Source organism: Sebastes umbrosus, chromosome 3 (genome assembly GCF_015220745.1).
Source record: "Sebastes umbrosus isolate fSebUmb1 chromosome 3, fSebUmb1.pri, whole genome shotgun sequence".
Taxonomy (NCBI): Eukaryota; Metazoa; Chordata; class Actinopteri; order Perciformes; family Sebastidae; genus Sebastes; species Sebastes umbrosus.
In genome coordinates this window covers 36,944,342-36,966,111 of record NC_051271.1, presented here as the reverse complement: position 1 = coordinate 36,966,111, position 21,770 = coordinate 36,944,342, and the positions used below count along the sequence as shown (strand labels likewise).

Genomic DNA, 21,770 nt, shown 5'->3' with positions numbered 1-21,770 from the left:
GATCGATATAAGTCCCCCGGGAAGGACAACTTGCCGAGTACCTATATCGATGTAGTTGGATTGTAGGAATATAAATCGATACATCGATGTAGTAGATGAATCGTTACACCCATAATTACTACGCCCACTAGAGGTCGGGAATATATGTGAATATATGTGAACCTACTAGTAGGTGTAGCAGGACCCTTCCAACTCATATCTATGAGGCTGATAACCACTGATGATGCCCATTCAATCGGCTGAAAGTTTGAAGCAGGTGTTTAATCATCAAGATCTAGTGAGTATCTGGCAATGTTAATTGAATTTTGAATGTTATACTATATATGTTACCTTGGGCAGCGTGTACTTTGGCAGCCTCATCGGTGTAAAGACATCTCTTTTAGCAGACACATAGTAGATTGGCCTCCCCGCAGCTGACACCTTAAGGTGAACAAACCGTTGAGTGAAAACATTTTGGAGACACGTAAAAAAAAAAAGAGAGACATTTTTCACATAAAGCTGCACTAATAGCACCTCTCTGAGAATGACCTTCACAAATTTCCTACAAAATCCTTGCACTTTCTGTCTCATACATTGCTCTAATGTTTTTTCACTGAGCAAACTGGACAATTACCTACCTGGACAAACACATACTCATCTTGCACCACCAGAGAATTGGGGTCAATGTAGCCGGGGAACGGTTTGCCCTTGTTGGCATCTGTGCAGTTCTGCAGCTTGCAGGTGACATACAGCGCCTCTGCTCCCACACACAAAGACACACACACACACAAACACACATAGACACGTCAAGCCACGGCATCAGCGGTGGTATTAGCCAATGAAGAAAAGGCAGCCTTCACCCAAAGCCAAAGCGGCCTCTTTTGGCTCCCCTACATTACTCGTGTCAATAAAGTGGTCCCAGTAAGGGAGGAGCCGGGCGGAGGGTGGAAGACAGATGACCAGAGAGGCCAATTGCTTTCGATGGCTTCAATCGCAGCGCTGGGAGAGAGCCTGTCGCCACATGTTAGCCTCTGCCAAATATATGTCGGCTTCATCCACAAGCACATGATCAATAGTCTCTGGCTGAGTGACCGTAATATCTGACACATTTGATGTTTGCTACGTGTGTTTGTATGATTGGCTTTGCTCTGTTGTGTTTGGCCTCAAAGAGTGTTCTGACAGAAAGGTGGCACAGATACTTTGCAGCATGGACCACTGAACGCATCTGAACATGGGGGGGGGGGGCATATTGGGGGGGTGGGTTGGGTGTGGGAGGATGAGGCATATGTATTGAAACAGATATAGGCTCATACTTTTACTGATGTATGATGTATAAGGCTACTGTTTCAAAATCAATCAATGCATTTATTAATCAGAGCACTAACATAAGAACAAAGCACTATCAGAGTGGTAAATATGATTTTAAAGCTGCAGTAGGCAACAAGTTTTTGGCATCATTGGGCAAAAAATCCATAATAACCTTTCAGCATATTGTAATTCAAGTGTTCTGAGATACTTCTGCACCTCCTCATGGCTCTGTTTTCAGGCTTTAAAAACTTCTAGCCCGTGACGGAAGACTTTGGCCAATCACAGGTCATTTAAGAGAGAGAGAGAGAGAGAGAGAGAGAGCGTTCCTATTGGCTGTGCTCCGGCTGGTGGGAGGTGCTTTGTATTTCCTCAGCAGATCTCAACTTGGCTGCCGGGTCACAAACTTTCTCACATTACAGCTAAACAGTACACTACAAGATGTGTCTGAGAACATTTGTGACCTGCTCTATCAAAATGAGTCGGAAGTCGCGGCAGCGCATTCTTGTAAAAAGAATTATGAAAAAGTGTGGTTTTTTTTGTTTGTTTTTTTATGCGTTTATGAATAAATAAAGTCTCAGCTTTCATAAAAAGTAAGAATCAATGTAAAATTCAAATGATAAGTCTAGTTTTGAAGCTCTTAAACATAATGTTGTCGTAAAGTTTTTACCGGAAGTCCGCTGTGTATTGACGCGGCTCAATAGAGTTGATTGACAGATTGTGGTTGACAGAGGAGATAGCTGGCTTGACAAGATGAATTCACGCGAGGAAAACATCGCTCGACTTTTAAATTAAATTCCTGTTAGAGGTGCTACATCTGACGACAACTGGACCGACTTAAATTCAGATTATTTCACCGCACCGGGTGATGAGGACAGCGGGTGCGCCGAGCCGGGTCGGACGCCCGGCTAACGCTAGAGGCTAGGCTAGCTCTCAATCCGCTGATCAGGACGGAGAAAGAGAGTTGGAGGAAGACGAGGAGGAAGATATTCCACTCATGGCTGAGCCGATGATGACACACAGTGTCTCTGATTAAAGTTATTAAATCAGGACAGTGTTAAAGAGACTGAGATCGCCCGGCCGGGAGTACCAGTGTAGCTGCAAACTGTACAACAGCGCCGCTCTCTACACCGGAGGAGATGGAGAGAAGACGCGACCAAATGAAAGAAATGACTAATGGTAAGTTATTATAGTTAAACTACACTATCCTTATTTTATCTGTTTGTTTTAAAGACTTTTAAAATCACTAGAGCAGGCTAAGAAGCATTAATAGCAGCTACTAATGTGTGTGTCAGTGTGTGTAGTCTATAGGTGTCTGTCTATACAAACGTCATTTCTAGGAGACAGGGACAGGGACAGACAGGGTTGCTGTGAGAGACACAAAAGGTGAGGATATCATTTTAAATAGCAAAAGAAATAGCTTAACATATAGTAAAATGATATGTTGTATATTAATCTGATATCACATGGTGAATAGGCTATGTTAATGAATATAGGGCTGTATTGATATGATAATGATCAGGCCTCATTCAACAATGATTCAACATGATTTAGCCAGCCTAAAATCTTTGAGATTACTTGATTTTTCACTTTATGCTTTTCACTTTATGTCATTTTGTAGATGAGAAACATCTGGATCTCCTTGAGAAGATCAGCTCCCACATGACCCTGTGAAAGGATACAGTGAGCTCCAGGAGAAGCCAGCAGAATGAGCACAGGCACCACATTTCATAATCTTTCTATTATGTCTATATTTCTATTATATATTATATAATATAATATTGTACATACATAATATGTACATAATATTTGTTCATAATCTATCCATTTTCTAGTATGTTTTTTATTGTTTGAATATGGACTTGTAAGTTTGTGCATGTACTTGTGTGCACATGGCTCCATATTTAATATTTTTAATTATGTATTCTTCATATAATTATTATTATATTGAAATAAACATATATACTATATATTATATCATATGTACAGTATATATTTTTTAGATTTTATCAATTTTATTCCATACATTTTGGATTATTTTCTACATGGACTTCTAGCCCTATCTACTGTACTGCTTGTGGTCATACGCGTGCACGTGGCCACGTGCACGTCACATGCTCGTGACTATGTGCACATGTATGCATGAAGGTATGTGTAGGCTACATTATGAAATGTTGGGTGTCACTTTTGACCAAAACATATTGTGTTCATTTAGACTTGAGTCTTAATAAATGTGTTTTAATCAATGCAAAAAATGGCTGAATATGAATTCTTATCTTTAATGCCCTTTTTCTCAAAAGTAATGTTTCATGACAGTCGAACTTTGAAAGAGCATATCTCATTGAATATTTGGCGTAGAAAGATAATCTTGGTATTGCCATAAAGCTGAGACTTTCCTCTTTACAGTCAGACAGATAACTCAAAATGTGTTTCGGGGTCAATGTGACTCATAATGATGGAGCAGGTCACATTTGAGGAGAGAAATAGGCATTAACGTCACAGAATATTGATTCATATTTGATCAGCGCTGCCTAGTTTGACCGTTTGATTGGAGTTTGTGAGTGACTGACAGCTGCTCATAGAGAGCAGATGGACAGCAGACCTCAGATCAGCTCTTACTGCTTGTTTTTCCTCCGGTCTGTGAAATCCTGCAGAGTCCATTAGGAGCACCGGAGGACACAGAGGAACATGATTTTTTTTTTTTTCAGATTACCTGTCTCATGTACTACTGTCAGGATATAGGATATAGGATATAGGATATAAAAATAACCTTTTCATCATATTTGCTCCATTTCTACCCACTTCAGCTTTGACTTTTTTTGACCAATTCTCTGTCAAAATTAGCAGGGGGGAGGCGCATACAAACAGCTGTTTACGGCTCTCAGCTCTCTCTCTCTTTTTACAACCACGAAAGGCAAGCAGGCTAAGTAACTGAACTAAGTGACGTGTTCTGTCTCTCTATCGATCCCCACCTCCCAGTTTTAGTACTATGGACAGCGCTGTAAATGGTGACGGTGACCAATACGTTTGGCCCATTTAAAGTACAAGTTTTGAGGAAAAAATACATACAGTACAGGCTTTTATTCATAAAGAAATATATATTACATCAGGCTCCAAAAGTGATTTTCCCTCGAGGGTTCCCTAAATTCTTTTGAAAAGCTCTCCTAAACCATATTGAATCTCTGACCTCCTTGCCTGGTTGTGACGACTGAGCCTCCCAATTATGTGGGGTTAAGTGTCTTGCTCAAGGACACATCGACAAGTGACCCGGAGCAGCCAGGGATTGAACCACCGACCTTCCGATTGGTGGAGAACCTGCTCTACCCTCTGAGCCACAGCCACCCACATTTGTGTGTATATGTCTATATTGTATGTATTTTATTATTGTGTGTACGTAGTGGTTCACTAATTTTGATGTCACGGCTGCTTTAAAGCTGCAGTGGGTAGAAATCGAGCAAATATGATTAAAAAAAAAGTTATTTTTATAAAACGGTCACTATATCCTGACAGTAGTGCATGAGACAGGTAATCTGAAAAAAAATCATGTTCCTCTGTGTTCCTTCTAATGGCATCTGCAAGATTTCACAGACCGGAGGAAAACAGCCAATCAGAGCCGAGCGGGAGCCTTGCCGTCTCTGAGCAGCTGTCAATCATAAGTCTCCCGTCACCATCTAGATTTTCTAAAGCCTGAAAACAGAGCCATGAGGAGGTGCAGAAGTCTAGTTTTCTCTCAGAACACTTGAATTACAATATACTGAAAGGTTATTATGGAAGTTTTGCCCAATGATGCCAAAAAAATGTTCTGCATACCGAAGCTTTAAGGGTTCCCTAAATTATTTTGAAAAGACTTGGAAACCTCTCCTAAACAGTACCGAATCTCTGACCTCCTTGCCTGGTTGTGACAACTAAGCCTTCTTATTATTATTATACGTAGTATATGTTTATTTGTGTGTATATTATATGTGTTTTATTATTTCATCTGCATAGTGTTTGACTCATTTTGGTGTCACCACTGCTTTAAGTCTTGTTGTAACTGTTGCCATTAGTGTTATATTGGCTATTTCTTAGATGTTTTCATACTGTTGGAGGTTAGAGGCAAAAACTTGGGTAAAAATAGTAGACTACTTGTTTGCTCTGTTGTTCCAATAAATAATATGTAATAAATGTATAAATATATAAGATAATAAATGAAATGTTGGATCCTACATTTCACATAATTACAAGAAAAAGAAAAAAATGTCAGACACTCCCTGCCTGGTTAAACACAAAGTCTTAAGTTGTAAGTAAGGCTTAAACCCCAAGTTAATATAACTTATTATGTTTACAGGCTACAGGAGTAGCACTCCCTGTGACTAGAAACTGACATTTCATGAATTAGCGGTGTTCCCCTTTAAAAATATAATTTCAACAAAACTCAAAATTGTCTGTTTTCTAAGGATTCTGACACCAGACTCAGCAAGCAAAACAAGTCTAATACTATATATCAACCCGCAATATCCCAGTGTTCATTGTCATTCAGGAGGATGAGTGATATTTCTCTAGACATGCTGAGCTAAATCACTTGCTTTTAAAAGCATTCTAATATATGCATTACTTTTCTCTCCATTGTCATTGTGTGTCCCCAGACTCGGCCATTTCCGCTGTCCCTTTGCATTACCCTTCAGCGGGATTGTCCACACACAACTCCCCAATTCCTCTCTACTTTAGCCCAATGCTCACAATACAGTACAAAGACACGAGGGAAAATGGAGCGCTGAACTCGGAATTCAATTACTCACGTCCTTCAGAGATGCTGGTTTCCAGGTGAATTAAGCCCGGCTCTTTGTCCAAACCCATTTTCGACCTGAAAGGGAGACAAATGTGTTTTTAGGAACATCACCATTGGTCTTTTGCCTTCGGGCAGATGCCACCTACCGTAGCTGCTTGTCTGACCTGATAGATTGCAATGCTGTTAAAGGCACACAAATGTATAACTACAGTGAGTCATGTGCTAAGACAGTTGTGGTAAACATCAGCAGGAATTGCATGAATTGTCTTTGTCTTCATCGTGAATGGCAGTTTAAAGTGTGAGGATAAAAAAGGACCGCGGGTTTACTGTGTGATCTAAATGTGCAGAGCCCCCCAAGATGGTCCATTCCCCCCCTCAGACGAATGGAGGAAGACGTTTCCTGACATCATTAGGAGAGGAAAAGCCATTGATTTTCTCTCTACAGTAGGGATGTCCGCAGATGGAATAGCATATAATCATTAGGGCATTAAAAATGTATTAAAAAGACTGGGGGATCAGAGGAGAAGCAAAGGCAGCACACACATGGAGGGGAGAACGGGGAGGTGGTGGAGAGAGACAGGGGGGAGAGAAAGAGAAAGAGAAAAGAGAGAATGTGTCCACAGGTACTACACACATAAATGGAAAGAGGAATAAAAAGGGGGTCTGTGTGAGGAGAATGACGAGCAGTCACAGAAAGAGACCGCCATAGCTTTTATACTTATTGGTAGTATTGGTGATTTCCCCGATGAAACACAGCTGCGAATAGGATGGCCTTTTTTATCCAACCCACATTTCCATTTTCACTGAATAATCCATTCAGGTACCCCGAGAACAGTGTATGGCAGGCAAAGAATAGCTCTTTGAGTTAGTGGAGCCTTATGGTTTTGTTAAAACGTGTATGTTTTCACCACTAAGTGATGGGATGTTGCCGGCCTACTGTAACGCCTCTGTGTATGCGTGTCACTAGTTTGGACAGCTGTGCGGTCTCTGTGGACACTTGACGTCAGAAACAGGCGGAGCTGGAGCGAAAAAAAATAAAAATATCACATTCAGGCAGCTCCAGATGTTTTTGTCGAGATTTGTAATGTCATATGCAAAACATTTCACGGCTGCACCGGCTAAGCTCACAAAAGTGATTACAGCTGAATGCGGGGGAATTCAGAGTGCTGTTTGTTCAAATCGGCGCCGTATATATACAACCTGACGCCGTGCGTGACCGGGCGCTGCTCAGGTTGACCGAAATGAGCTTACAACTCTTCATCTTCTTTATGTGTTTGGTGGCCACATGTACAGCAGACATAAACTCCCTCTGCAGCCTCATTACCAGGGCTACCACCACCACACCTAGCGCACAGCGTGTGTCCCAAAATAGAACTCACTGACAGCTTCTGCAGCATCAGCCCTCCAGGCTCCCTTCACTCCCGGGTGCCCAGCTTGTTACTACCCTGACAGTTTGTCGAGGTGAAAGGCTTTTTGTTACAGTTAGTTACTGCATAGAGGCCAGACATGCTAGATACCACTGAGTTGGACAGAACCTGTGACCTGATGACAGTGAGAGCGTTTAGCTGAAGGAAAGATAGCAGAGCAAGGAACAATGATGTTAAATGGAACAATTAAAGGTATAGTTAGTGTTTGAAATGCAATTATCCCATCATTATGCCTGATTACTTTTCTTATATACACATATTTGTATAAACCTTCTGTTCCTTTTATTGTTTTATTAAATTTTGTGCATTAATATATATATATATATATTTATATATATAGGTGTGTGTATGTAAGCGCATGTATTTCATATATATTTATTTAATTTATTATTGTTTATTCATATATTTAATTTAATTTATTATTGTTTATTACCTCCACCAAGGCCAAAGGCCTTGAAGGCGTTTGTTTGTCTGTCTGTTAGCAGGATTACTCCAAAGGTCCGTGATGGATTTGAATGACATTTTTTGGAGGGGTGGGGTTTAGCACAATGAACAATCCTTCAGATTTTGGTGGTGATCGGGATCATGATCTGGATTCAGGAATATTTTTAAGAATTACGATCAGCCTGAGCATTAAGACCACAGGGTTTGACACATGCGCAGTATAACTGATGACGCGTTGATGAGGCGTGACCTGCCTCCTTCTGAGAGCAGAGAGATACGTGTGTGGATGTGTGTGCGGGAGCTGCTGTCCGTCCGCGGTGAGAAAGAAAAAAAGCGGTAGATGACGGGATGAGAGACAACGTAGTGTAACGTTATACAGACATAACAACGCTGCTGAATGAGAGAGGCATCCGTCGATACGTTACACGGAAACACACCGTGTTGATAATAAGCCGACCACTTCACGGTACCGCCAGCTGTGAGCTGTGATCTGTTTTTTTAAAGTCACGCACCTTGGCGAGGTCTGCGCTCTCCGAGTGCCATTCTAGTTTTTGTATTTTATTTTATTTAATTTATGTCATTTCTTGGCTCTCATGTGTGTGGAAAATGTGTTCTGTGTTGAGGGTGAGTTGATAAATATACTATATAAATTGATATACTATAAAAAAAAAAATGAACAAGTTGTGCAATTCATCTGAAAGAATTGAAACAATTACCCCCTTTACATTAATCGGATTGCAATCGAATAATGCTTGACCACATGAAACTACAGGTGTAAATGCACCAAAAACACATTTAGGATGGATTGTGATCCAATGCGACCCTGACCTGTGACCTCATTGAACACAAGCGTAAATGTAATTGCGTTTTCAATCCAAAAAACTACATTGGCAGAAACAGGCAATGGCGCAAACGAGAGAAGGATGTGACGTTCGGTTGGTTGAGCTGGACAGAGCGATCGGATCTCAGTCGGACCTCAATGTGGACACTAGAGACACATATTTAAACCAGGGGTAAATGTTATCGGGTTAAATCATATCTAGATACATCATACTTGCCAACCCTCCCAATTTTCACAAGAGGGGGTCAAACTTCTCCCATATTTCTCCCGATTTATGGCAAATGTTCACACTTTTTTTTTCCTTTTCGTTATCTTAGCCTGTTTCTGGAACTGTACAGTGTGTATAATCTCTACTGTTTCCACCTAGACGGCAATAGAGCTACACCAACTGTTGTTTCCCGGCAGAAGAGAGCAGTCTATGCTCGCGGCACAGCGCTCATGTTTAAGCTGCGCTCGCCACAGCATGCAGCGCTGCAAGTCGGGCTTTGCTCGACGATGCAGCGAAAAGCCGTTGTGGCGCGACACAAGCCGTTGGAAATAACGTGTTTCAGAGCGCAGTGGTGCCGTTGTCGCGTTTTGTCTGAAAGGACCTTCAGTGGGTGAGAGATGGAGAGAGAAATGGAGAGAACTAAGAGAAAGAAATACTCAAGCAGGAGCTAAAATAAATAAAAACTGATGAATATTAGTTTATGCCAGAGATTCACACGCCAAGTTCACACCAGAGGGGAGAATTATTCAGTTTTCTTTCCTGGGAGTTAAAGGTAAAATCAAAAGTTTAACATAAAATGCTGTTGCAGTACTTATTATTTTGTTATTCTACTTTTTTAAAGTCACCAGAATGCAGGAAACAAAGTCTGTGAAATTATTTATTTTTTATTTTTAAATCCTCTCTTTTTTGAAGGTCTCAAGGTTGGCAAGTATGAGATACACTCTGGATATGAGACACATTTTAATGCAAGATGTAAAGGGGGTCAAAGACTATGCAATAATTCCAGATGGATGCATATCACAAGCTGGCTTTGAAGGTATATTGCTGAGAGGAACCATTCGATTATTTCAATCTTCACATACTTTATTTCATCTCAAAGGATAACAAAAGGCTCGGTTGCGCCCCAAAACTGATTTTGAAGCCTCCCTCCACAGCTGAACACTGTCGGTCACATAATGTAACTGTCTGCCAAAGAGGAAGATCAAGCATGTCAGACACATAAATAATGGAAATCTTAAAAACCTCTCTGGCTCATCTGCTCCTCACTTTGTGGGAGAGGCAATGACGTAGTCTGTCCAGGACATTTACAAAGTCAAAAGTACTCTTCATTCGATGAGTTCAACATTAGTTCTACAGATAGTCGTCACGCAATTATTGTTTTGTCATTTTTCACATGTATATGCGACAATGTAGCTGTTATCAATTAACATAATGTAATTTGGACCGCAGTGGAGCCCTCAGAATTTGTTCACAGGACTGGCCAGATGGGGCAGTAGTTGCAGTATGTAGGCAAGTTGCAAACTATGTCAATATGAGAGTAAAGGAGTCACATTAGTTCTTTATTTTACAGTTAACATCACTATTTATCCTCCTGTTTAAACATGTTTTGTATTTGTATATGCATATTTTGCAGTATATTAGAACAGGCTTAAGCCTTTAAACCAGCTCTTAAAGCACTGGACAAAAAAGCAACTCGTACCACTATTACAATATTATCAAAACCTGCAAATTATTGAGCTTTGATTTGATTTTTTATGACCTATTTTTGTTTACTTTATAAGATACTGCATGGTTTAGCTCCGCCAGCCCCTTGAACAATTTATTAACAGCTCATGGTGAAATAAGACCAACAGGATCATCAACGAGGGGAGACGGGAAATATAAAATATTGATCGACAAAATTTACTCTTAAACTGCTTTTTCAGTTACAGCAACAACATTGCGGAATTATATCCCTCCAGTTATTAGAGTAATATTAAAAAGGGTGTCAGCAGGTATCTCTCTGCCCCGTCATAGGCTGTACTTCTCCTCGCCACTCTGCTGCTCTGTAGCCGCTCTGTGAGCGTCACTGGCCGGCTCTCCAGCGAGCTATGCCCGCTGGCGATTGTTGAGGTTTTCAACACCAAAAAGGCAGATAAACACAGGTTAATGTTAATTCATAATGGACATATGTGTTGTTATATTTAAATAAACTATCCGTCAACAAGGAAATAACAGCCCCTGGTCTACAGACTGGTCTCTAGAGAGCTCCAGCAAGCTCATAGCGTGACCGCCCGGCTGGCGAGGTAGCGACCCCGGCGGCAGTTTGTGGAGCTTCTAAACTCCGAAAACTTTGGAGCAAATGTTCGATTTGCCATCTAATATCATAAAACTGCCAATATTCAAACTCTACACAGTTGATTTCTCGCCTCAAAAATGTTCACAAGTGAATTCAGTGATGAAATAGGTATGAAAAATTTAGAAAAACAAGCCGTTTTTGGCTGCTGTTGTTGTTGCAACCGTAGCCTGTAGTGGTCCAGCGCTTTGCATTGTGGGATACAGTAGGCGAGGTAGACTGGTCCAATGCACACTGGAGATTTTTTCCAAATCAGTACAACGTCCGGGTGTTTTCGGCATACTGTAGATTTAGCTTCTTTTTTTTTCGCATACTGCATACTACATACTAAATTTTGGCCAAATCAGTACGTACTGCTAGTATGGAATGAGGTTTTGGATACAGCCAAAGATACAGCTTTGATTTGAACATTGATTGTATGGAACAAAACATTTACTGGGAACAAGCCTACTCAGGTTTAAAAACACCACACAGAAGCCTACCATATCATGCATATTTGACTTTGCGAGGGGGGGACCAGCGATTGTTTCGGGGTGGACGTGGCCAATCCTGGCCCCCACTTGGTGGTACCACTGTTGGACTGTCATGATTAATTTAGAAAAATATCAAGTACTGTCAAGTATAACACTTATGTAACACATTTTCTGTAGAATATTAGCAGCCCAGTCACCAGGAAAGAATGCTGGCAGTGTACGTTTCTGCAAACCATGGATACAATGAATGTCGACGTTTTTGCATTCAGTCAGCACAAAGTGACGTAGTGTAATGAGCAACGCGTACAGCAAGTGACGTGACATTTTGAGCGATGGTTAGTGAAAGTTACGTGGTATAATAACAAGGATAGTCTGCCGGGAGCAAGTGGGAAGAGTGGTGGATGGGTCAAACAAACACAGGACTTTGACCCAGGAGGCAGCTGTCCGTGTCCCGTGTGAAAACAAAAGTAAATGTTGACTTTACGTATGTTATGTAACGTTACGTACGAAAGTCCGCTAAGGGTGGTTGTTATGTATTCACGGTAATTATGTTGTTACGCTTGTTACGTTGCCAATATTTTTATTCTGATTACTGGGGTGAATATTAGCTAGGGTTACGAAAAAGTTGACATATTTTTCCTTCTGACTAGTATGAAAAAATAATCTTGGGAGCACTGAAAAACAAGCAACTGCATAATTGTACCTGATTATTTTCATGTACTAAAAAAATCATACATTAGCTTGGGCTTTACCATGTGTGATAATATGTAGGTCACCAATATAAAGTAATCATTAGGTAAATGTAGATTAGCCTACCTATTTTTTTCATTCAGCCCTGACCTGAATAGAACAAACACAGTACTGTATAATGAATGGTTTTAGATCTAGTTCATCATTTCATATTGCCTACAACAACGTCCAAATCTATGTACTTACCAGTAGAAACGATTGGGAGCCACTCTCTCGTGCACCACTTGCCACCTCCTCCCAAACTCCACCGAGCTGTAGAGCTGTAGAAAGACAACAACAGGCACCGGTGAGTATTCATTCACATCTTCATCAAATTTACCATTTTACACCACGCAAGTCCTCCTCCTATGAGAATCATCCTATGAAATGCTGCAATCAAAATTATGTGCACAGGATTTTTTATCCCTGGGTTTGTTTTCACACTTTGATTTACTTAGTACCTCAGTGATCCATTTAGCAGCTGCAGTGTAACATGCATACACACAAACTGTACGTACAAGTTCTTTATTTGAATCCACTAAATTAGATTACAATTTACATAAGATTCAAACACTGCAGAGGAATAACATGGCTTAAGGACATTTACGGATAAAAGCATTGTCTGTCTTCCAACACGTCTACTCATTACTGCTGAAACCTTACAGAGATTATTGCTACACGTACACACAATGACCACCAAGCTAAGAATGGAACCATAAAGACAGATGTGCAGGGCGTAGGTTTTCCTGCACTAGAGAAACGCTGCAACAATACTGTGAATGGGAGGGGGGTGATGAGGAGAGGAGAACCAAGTGTGGTAGGTGGTCTCAATACAGCCATTGTTCACAAGTCAGTAAATCACTGGATTGCTCAGATTATTATCACGCGGCACAGAAAGGGCGGAGAACGCATTTGAAATCTCTGTGGAACGAAACCAACTGTCCATAAAAATAAGAACCCTCATTTGTTCCAATGATTGAGATTTCAGCTGATTTAAATTGAATTATTTTACTAGATTTTAAAGCTGCAGTGGGTAGAAATGGAACAAATGTGATTAAAAAAAGTTATTTTTATAAAATGTCCTGACAGTAATACATGAGACAGCTAATCTGAAAAAAAAAAAATCATGTTCTTCTGTGTCCTCCGGTGCTCCTAATGGCATCTGCAAGATTTCCCAGACCGGAGGAAAACAAGCAGTCAGAGCTGATCTGGAGTCTGCCGTCAATGAGAGCCGGCTGTAAATCACTTGCGAACTCCGACCAAACGCTCAAACTAGGCAGCGCTGATCAAATATTCTGTTACTGTAATGCCTATTTCTCTCCTCAGATGTTTTCAGAATCATCTTGTAGTGTACTGTTTAGCTGTAAAATGAGAAAGTCTGTGACCCGGCAGCCATGTTGAGATCTACCAAGCATCGCCCACCAGCCGGAGCATAGCCAATAGGAACGCTCTCTCTCTCTCTGAATTGACCTGTGATTGATCAAAGTCTTCCATCAACAGCTAGATGTTCTAAAGCCTGAAAACAGAGCCATGAGGAGGTGCAGGAGTCTAGTTCTCTCTCAGAACTAGACTCCTATTATGGAGTTTCTGCCCAGTGATGCCAAAAATGTTCTGCCTACTGAAGCTTTAATTAATTAAATCAATTTTAGAGGTGTTTGTGGCTGAAATTGGGTTCACTCAAATGAAAAAAAAATCAAAATATATATTCAATATTTTCTAGTGAAGTGTCTATAATTTTTAGCAATATATATATTACCTGTTTTATTTTTTTTTTTGTCAGGATGATTTAACTTACATAACTGACTCGCACAATATACAGTATGAAGCCTACCTTTGTGACAGCTCAGACTTATTCAAGAGTGTGGTCTTTCAATTGGAGAGCATGACTTATTGATTTCACGTTCAGATATTGGAATGCTTTCCTCATTCTTTCCACGGCAGAGAGAGACTTGCAACAAAGGCCCACAGCCAGATGCGAAGCGAGGTCGTTGCGGTCAAGGTCGGCACCTTAACACCTAGTGTCCCAAAATGAGCAGTTGCATTCTGCCTACAGTACAATACGTATTCCGTCAGTCGCTCGGTAAATCAACAACACTCACTGCTACACTCACCGAAGTCCTTTTGTCTCCAAACACACCTGCAGTCTCTGACAAAGCACAATGACAAATCTGTTTAGCTCACAGCTGGAATTTAATGAGGCATAAAACTTATCCCAGTGTTTCAAGCTGGACTTTTTTCCATTTTTAGCATGATCAATCATGCGGAATGCGTAAACAACCATTTATTAGAGGATAACAAAAATCGGACTCCGTTTGTTTGTATTAATTTATTTTCTAATTGCATTTATTTACTCTGTAGCGAAGGGTGAAGTGTAGGCCTGCATTTAAAATGCATCCATGAGAACAGTCTCTCCATCTTAAATCCCACACAAATTATCACTGCTGCCAAATCAATAATTCTCTTTAATTGTACTAATAGGAGAGTTATTCTTTGAATTCTTATTGCTTCCTTATATTTCGCTGTATTTTAACATCACAAAAACAAAAGACAAGTGTTACTGCCGACATTAATAGATTATTTCGTGAAAGAAAAATTATCTTAAACGCACAATATGCAGTTTTCTGCCACTAGGGGTCTCTCAAACAAAACAATAAGAAAAAACAAAGTTTGGTGACGTCTTCTCCTCTCCAGAACAAATGGACTAGGTGGTTAAAGCTGGTAAAGACACTGAATAAAACTGTTCCATGTCAAAATCAGTGTCTCTACAATGCTGTTCAGGGGACACAGGACGTCCCGGAGGTGCTGCAAGCCGAGCTACCACTAACGTTTGGTCAGCCTGTTTGTCTGATAACTTTGTCATTTCTATGATATTTCATATTTATTTGAGTAATTTCCTGACTATGTTGATTAGCCACACTGTTTGCCAAATAACTTTTGTGCTCAAACTGAAAAAATTGAATTTTTATTTTTACTTTATTTCTTCTTTTTCTCTTTTTTTTTTAAAAAAAAATTTGATTTCAATTTTGAATGCTGATGTTGTTTTCTCTAGTGTGCTTATTGTGTTTGTTTCGAAGCTCAACTACTTACAAATTGGTTTATAAACTATTGTAAGTACGAACTGTAAATTGCATATACGAAAACAACCTCAAACAAAAAAGGGGAAAAAATAAAGTATAAAAAAAAAATGAAAAAAGAAGGTTGTTGGTTAAACAGGATTTTTGGCGTATGACTATAGTAGAAGCTGCAGGTCATACGTCATCCTCCAAGCTGCAGGTGCACTCATGATCGTTTGAATCTGAGCGGCAAACTGATAAATCTGTTTATCCGTCTGTCAGTTTGTCTTCCTAGTTAGTTAGCTAGTTAGGTGTAGTTAGCTAGCCCAACTTAGATAACTGAGGGTTTTAATTTTTAGTTTCCTTCACCTTACTTGTGTTTATTTTCACAATGGCATTTGTGTTTGTGGTGAACGGGTGCAGTCAACGCAGTACGAAATCCCACCGGCAGAATTAACACACTGACTGTCTCTCTCACTCGCTCTCTTCCTTACCGTCTCCTGCTGGAGAGAAATTACCGGAGGTTTGTGGTTTGCCTCTAACAGGTCAGAACGACGGGGAACGCACAACTTTCAGCCCAACAGAAAACCAGAGAAAAGTCCCGTTAGAGAAATAAACAAATCTCAGAGCAGCCAGGTGCGGTGTCGGTGCTGGAGCTGAGGCGAGAGCGGCCAGTGCCGGTGGACGGTGCGCCTCCAAAACGTCCTGAAACTGCATTTCAAACGCTGGACCTTTTTGCAACATGTCTCTCAGTCCTCCGGTGCGATCCGAGCTGCTGCTAAAGTTCCCTCAGCTTGTTTAGCTGATAACTTAAGATCCAGACGTCCGGTGACTAAAATCCTTCACCCGGTTAAAATATATAGTTAAAAAACAACCAAGATCTAAAAACAATTATCATAAATGTGGCTAAAAACTGGATAAAAAGTACATTTATGACAGCTTCTGGCAGACAACCACAACACTAACACATGCACAAAGGGGATATGATGCCACTGACAGGCGACCAAATGAAACTATACCTTTCATACATACCTTGATTAAAATTACCGATATGTAGAGGTTTGAAAGTTGTTAGAAACATTTGGGCATTTTTTAAGGCATTTTAAAGCGGAAATGTTATATATTATACCTTTATACCCTCCGCCTATTGATAGTGAAATGCAGTGAGGCATGATAATGATGCAGTCCTGACATTATGTGACGCATATATACAGTATGCTCCTCAATTTTATCCGCATCATTGGATCACTCCACAGTGGGCATATGCAAACCATATACGCTGTGACTATCGCATCTGGTGTGTGTATGTTCCCATGTCAAAGAGGGAGAGACAAACGGCACGGTCGATGACATTTCCACGACTTCCATGCCAAGCTGTGCTAAGCAGATGCAAGCGAACGGGGGGTGAGGCTGAGGGAAGAGGGGGGGGTGCAGGAAATCACTTTGCCTAATTATCCTCCCGCAGCAAGTTAGTATGTAGCCAAGCAAGTGACAGTAAAAAGGCAGAGAGCAGGAGCCAGGCGGGGGGAGGTGAGGGGGCGGAGGGGTCGACGCAGCCTTTACAACCTCCAAAGGTCTCTCAATCAACAAATGCAGCGGCGCTGCCAACACGAGGTGAGGAAAGTGAAAGAGATGCAGTTTTGCGGGTGGAGACGATGTGTGCCAGTTAGGGCACGGGTGAGCGAGTCGGCGCCTGACATATAGGGAGTGAACACAGCATAAATACTTGGTGAACCACAGCCTGTTTCGCTTAAATCTTCACTTAAAGGTCCAACTTAAGACATTTTTATGTAATGTCTACAGAAGTTCTACAGAACAAGGTCTGTGAAGAGTTTCCCTTGTGAAAAAGTAGTACACTTCAAGTTTATTTTATCAAATAAACAAGTATATTTCCCAAGTATACTTTATGTAGTAAATATATACAGTATATATATATATCAATGTACTAGTAGTATACTTGTAAGTGTACTACTTCAGTACTTCTTGGGACTAAATTGACCCACTTTTTACTTTATAAAAGTATACTTTTAAGTGTACTATATGTGTAAGAATAGTAAACTTTGAGAACACAACTAGTTTACATCGAAGTCGTATTTTGTACTGAAACTATACTATGAAGTGAACTATACTGCAAGTAAACTTCTAGCTATACTGTTATATACTTGTAACCCACTTTTTAGTTTATGAAAGTACGCTTTAAAGTATACTCTCAGTAAACTACTAGTTTAATAGTTTTTATACTGCAAGTATACTTGTAAGTTTTCTTTAAGTTATAGTACTTAGCCAATGATTTATGCATAAATACATAAAGAGACGGGCTCCTTTTGCTATTTGATTTGATGTTTTGTGATGAGATTAGAGGATAAATACAATTTGTTTTTCTCACATGAACGGAGAACACAAAAACATAAATTATCCTTGATGAATTGAAGTAAACTCATATCAAAACATACGTTTAAAAACTCACACACACTAATAGGCTACTCTATTAAAAAGTGAGCATAAGCCAAGTATACTTAGACTTTTCTGTATACTTGACAGTATAAGCCAAGTATATTTACACTTTTTCCTGTATGCTAGTCAGTATAAGCCAAATAAACGTAAGTATAATTTTGTTAAGTATATCTCTGATTAGTACATAAAAAGTAAACTGAAGGTATGCTCTCTTATCTTAAGTTTAAAAGAAGTATACTAATATCACACTTGAATAAACTTCTTTTTGGTTAAGGGTTTCTACCTGATTTAGAATAACGTTGGTCAAGGAGCTGAGGGACAATAGACCCGATATCCTACTTTGAATTCTGTGTGAAATATGCAGCACTCTAATGATGTACCGCTGTCATAGAATTAGAGGGAAAACTGACATTGACATCGCTTGAACTAAATTATATAGGGCAAATTATTCACTGTAATTAGCATTGAGGGGTATCAATTGGCAGAAATAGAATATAATATTATTATTATATTATATTATTATATACTTTAGTGTATAATCACCTGAAATTAAGAATTGTACTGTTTTCGTTACATTAGAATAAGTCGTTTACACCGATCAGCCATTACATTAGGACCACTGACAGGTGAAGTGAATAACATGGATTATTATGTTACAATGGCACCTGGCAGTGGGGGGGATATATTAGACAGCAAGTGAACATTTTGAACTTTGAACTTTGTGTTGGAAGGAGAAAAAATGGGCCAGTGTAAGGATGACTTTGACAAGGGCCAAAATTGTGATGGCTAGACGACTGGGTCAGAGCATCTCCAGAACTGCAGCTCTTGTGGAATGTTCCCGGTCTGCAGTGGTCAGGACCTACCAAAAGTGGTCCAAGGAAGGAAAACCGGTGAACTGGCGACAGGGTCAGACCCGAGGCTCATAGATGCACGTGGGGAGTGAAGGCTGGCCTGTGTTGTCCGATCCAATAGAAGAGCTACTGGAGCTCCAATTGCTGAAAAAGTTAATGCTGGTTCCGATAGAAAGGTGTCAGAACACACAGTGAGGAGCAGTTTGTTGCATATGGGGCTGCGTAGCCGCAGACCGCTCAGGGTGACCATGCTGTCCTAATGTTATGGCTGATCGATGTACATTACATGCATAGTGTCCTTTCAAAATAAACTTCCGTTTTTCACAGGAAGTTAGGTTTAGGCAACGCAACCACTTAGTTAGAGTTAGGAAACAGTTGTGGTTGATGTTAACTTCACTGACTAGTGATTATCTCCCCCAAGGCCGAAGGCCTAGGAAGGAGGTTATGTTTTCACCGGTATTGGTTTGTTGGTTTGTTTGTTGGTTTGTCCGTTAGCAGGATTACTCCAAAAGTCTGCGATGGATTTTAATGAAATGTTTTGGAGTGGGGGGGGGGGGGGGGGGGGGGGGTGGCACAATGAACAATACATTAGATTTTGGTGGCGATCGGGATCATGATCCGGATTCAGGAATATTTTTAAGTTTTAAATTCCGATCAGCCTGAGCATTAAAACCACAGGGTATAACACATGCGCTGTGTAGCTGATGACGCGTTGATGACGCCGCCTTCTTCCTTCAGAGAGACAGAGAGAGAGCGAGGGGGGGGGCTGGGGGACTGTAGATTCTGCGTTTTTTCACATTAAACTCTGTAAAACTACAGTTGAGTTCAACCAAAGCACACTTGGTGATTATTGGAAAGAGTAACGACGACGGTTTTAGTGAGTGTTATTTTGTTTCTGTCCAGTTTGAATGAAGTGTTTTACGATGCTCCGCTACGTACAGCTGATCTCAACATAAAGAAAAAATACACGTAGATGATGGCGCAAGCTGAACGGAGAGGGGGGCGGAGGTCTGCGCTCTCCGAGTGCCATTCTAGTTAATACTGCATCACTTGTTCCGACCGTCGAATATTGCCGCTGGTGGGTTTACATTGAAGCTATCTGAAAGCCCGGTTCGGTTCGTCACATATGGTCACTAAAGGGTGCCTCTCTGCGTCGGTGAATAAATATATATCATGTTAACGTGGGGAAATTGACATGTGTTGTTGGACATTCATCGGAGAACGCACAAAATATGAGGAATAACTTTGAGTAAGATATCAAGAAAACGTTGTTTGGTGATATGTTGTACAAATTGAGCTTGCAAAAGATTTTTTTTTTTTTTTTTGCCAGCACTAGGCTTGCAAATAACATTCTTTTATACATAATTCCTTTAATGCATAAAACGCAGTAGAAAAACGGTGTGATGACTTCTGATGCCTTAAACCCATAATCCCCATCAGATCATTGGTTTATGATTATCATTAAAGAGTGCTTTGAAAGCCCATAGACCCATATTTACATTTATTCATGCACTGCATTCAGACATATATAACCCAGTAAATTGGCGACACAACTGAATTCTAAAAAAAAAGGTAAACTGAAGTGAAAAATGACAACTTGAAAAGGTTTTTTTTTATGTGTTTCAGGCATCTCGGAGTTATCAAACAGCAAACTCAAGGACTGTGTGGTGAAGGTGTATATATGTGTGTGTGTGGGTGTGTGTGTATGTGTGTACGGGGATTATATACTCGCTGCACAATGAAAGTGTGATGTTCCTTCAAGTAGAGAAAGCCGACTCAGAGGCAGGGGGCATGCTCACACACGCACGCACGCACGCACGCACGCACGCACGCACGCACGCACGCACACACGTCTCCTCACCAAAGGAGAATGCCTTCATTATTCATCACAACTGAAACATTAGACTCAAATGGGCTGAGCTGCAAAAAAAGCATTTTATTAATGCAAACAGTTATCTTAAAATGTCTATGAATTTGACCTCTCTCTCTCTTTTCTGTCTCTGTCTTTGCCCCACTAGTTCACAGATACAATTATTTTTGCATACTCCTGCACTTTGCCTCCTTAGATGATTATTTATTCGTAAAAACCATTTGCACGGCGTCTCTAAGCTCTGGCAGGGTAATCCTGAGGTGAAGTTGATGGTAAAACATTTGACTGAGCGATAATACGGCCGCGTTTGAAATTCACCTGACTGTCAGTAACGATACCAAAATGACTTGTTTTGACTTTGAGAAATATAAAAAACACTTTTCTACAAAAGGATTTAATAACCCTTTAAATTTGAATCCTAATAATTATAACAGTTGCACAATACCTTTGACTTTTGATCTAAATCAGGAATTATGTGATCAAAGAATAAGTAACGAGATTATGAATCTGATCAGAAAGTCAGCTCTCAGTAAATGATAGTTCACAATACTGCAACAGGCATAACCTGGTCCAAAGTTCAAAATAATGAGTCATAGTAATTTAGATTAACTACGTCAAAAAATGGATTTTAAAAGTTATGAGACAGTAAATCAAAATTCTGGCCAGAACCTCAGCTTCATTCTTAAATTATGTTATGTTAATGTTTATATTAATTCATTTGTTAATTCAACCTTTTGAAGTCCAAAATAAACTTTTGACTTACAAATAAGTAATACATTGTTCTCACTTAAATATAAGATATCGATATAATGATCTTCAATTAACGTAAACGACTTTTTTTTAAATTCATTTTTTAATTTTTAATTTAATTTTATATATTTTTTTTTTTTTCACTTATAATTGTAAGTATTGGTGTTATTGTTGTTATTGGTATTATTATCAAAACGTCATCATCATTATCATTATTAATATATATAAACACAATAAAATAAATGAATAAAAAAGTATAAGATATTGAAACAAAATTATTGTTAAGTGGCTTTTATTTTGGTCATACTAATTCCGATTTTCAAAGTCACAATACGGACTCCTAATTTTGACTTTAAAGTGGGTCACATTGATTGGAAAGGTGAACATTGTGATGTTTTATCTCATAATTTGGATGCAAAAAGTCTTTTTGGATTCAGTAAGATCATGACTTAAAAAAGTCAAACCTTTTCTTTTCTGTCTCTACCTGGTGAAAACCTGTATT

General features: G+C 39.8%; 1 protein-coding gene and 1 long non-coding RNA gene across 7 annotated transcripts in view; one reads left to right on the top strand and one right to left on the bottom strand.

The window, feature by feature from the left end:
* The window catches only part of LOC119485187 (VPS10 domain-containing receptor SorCS1), a 209,047-nt gene that overhangs the window by 46,399 nt on the left and 140,878 nt on the right, over window positions 1-21,770 (bottom strand). For all 6 annotated transcript variants that reach the window (XR_005206218.1, XR_005206219.1, XM_037764550.1 and 3 more), the window contains exons 5-8: window positions 12,498-12,571; window positions 6,063-6,127; window positions 618-736; window positions 331-420 (exon numbers count right to left, since the gene is read on the bottom strand). Coding sequence is in view for 4 of the 6 variants with exons in the window: in XM_037764550.1 (XP_037620478.1) it covers window positions 331-420; window positions 618-736; window positions 6,063-6,127; window positions 12,498-12,571 (348 nt within the window). In the remaining 2 variants the exon portion in view is untranslated. The remainder of the gene's footprint in view (window positions 1-330; window positions 421-617; window positions 737-6,062; window positions 6,128-12,497; window positions 12,572-21,770) is intronic.
* LOC119485189 lies at window positions 1,671-3,050 on the top strand. Its single transcript, XR_005206221.1, has 3 exons — window positions 1,671-2,463; window positions 2,625-2,670; window positions 2,906-3,050. It is a non-coding gene; the product is annotated as an uncharacterized LOC119485189 (long non-coding RNA).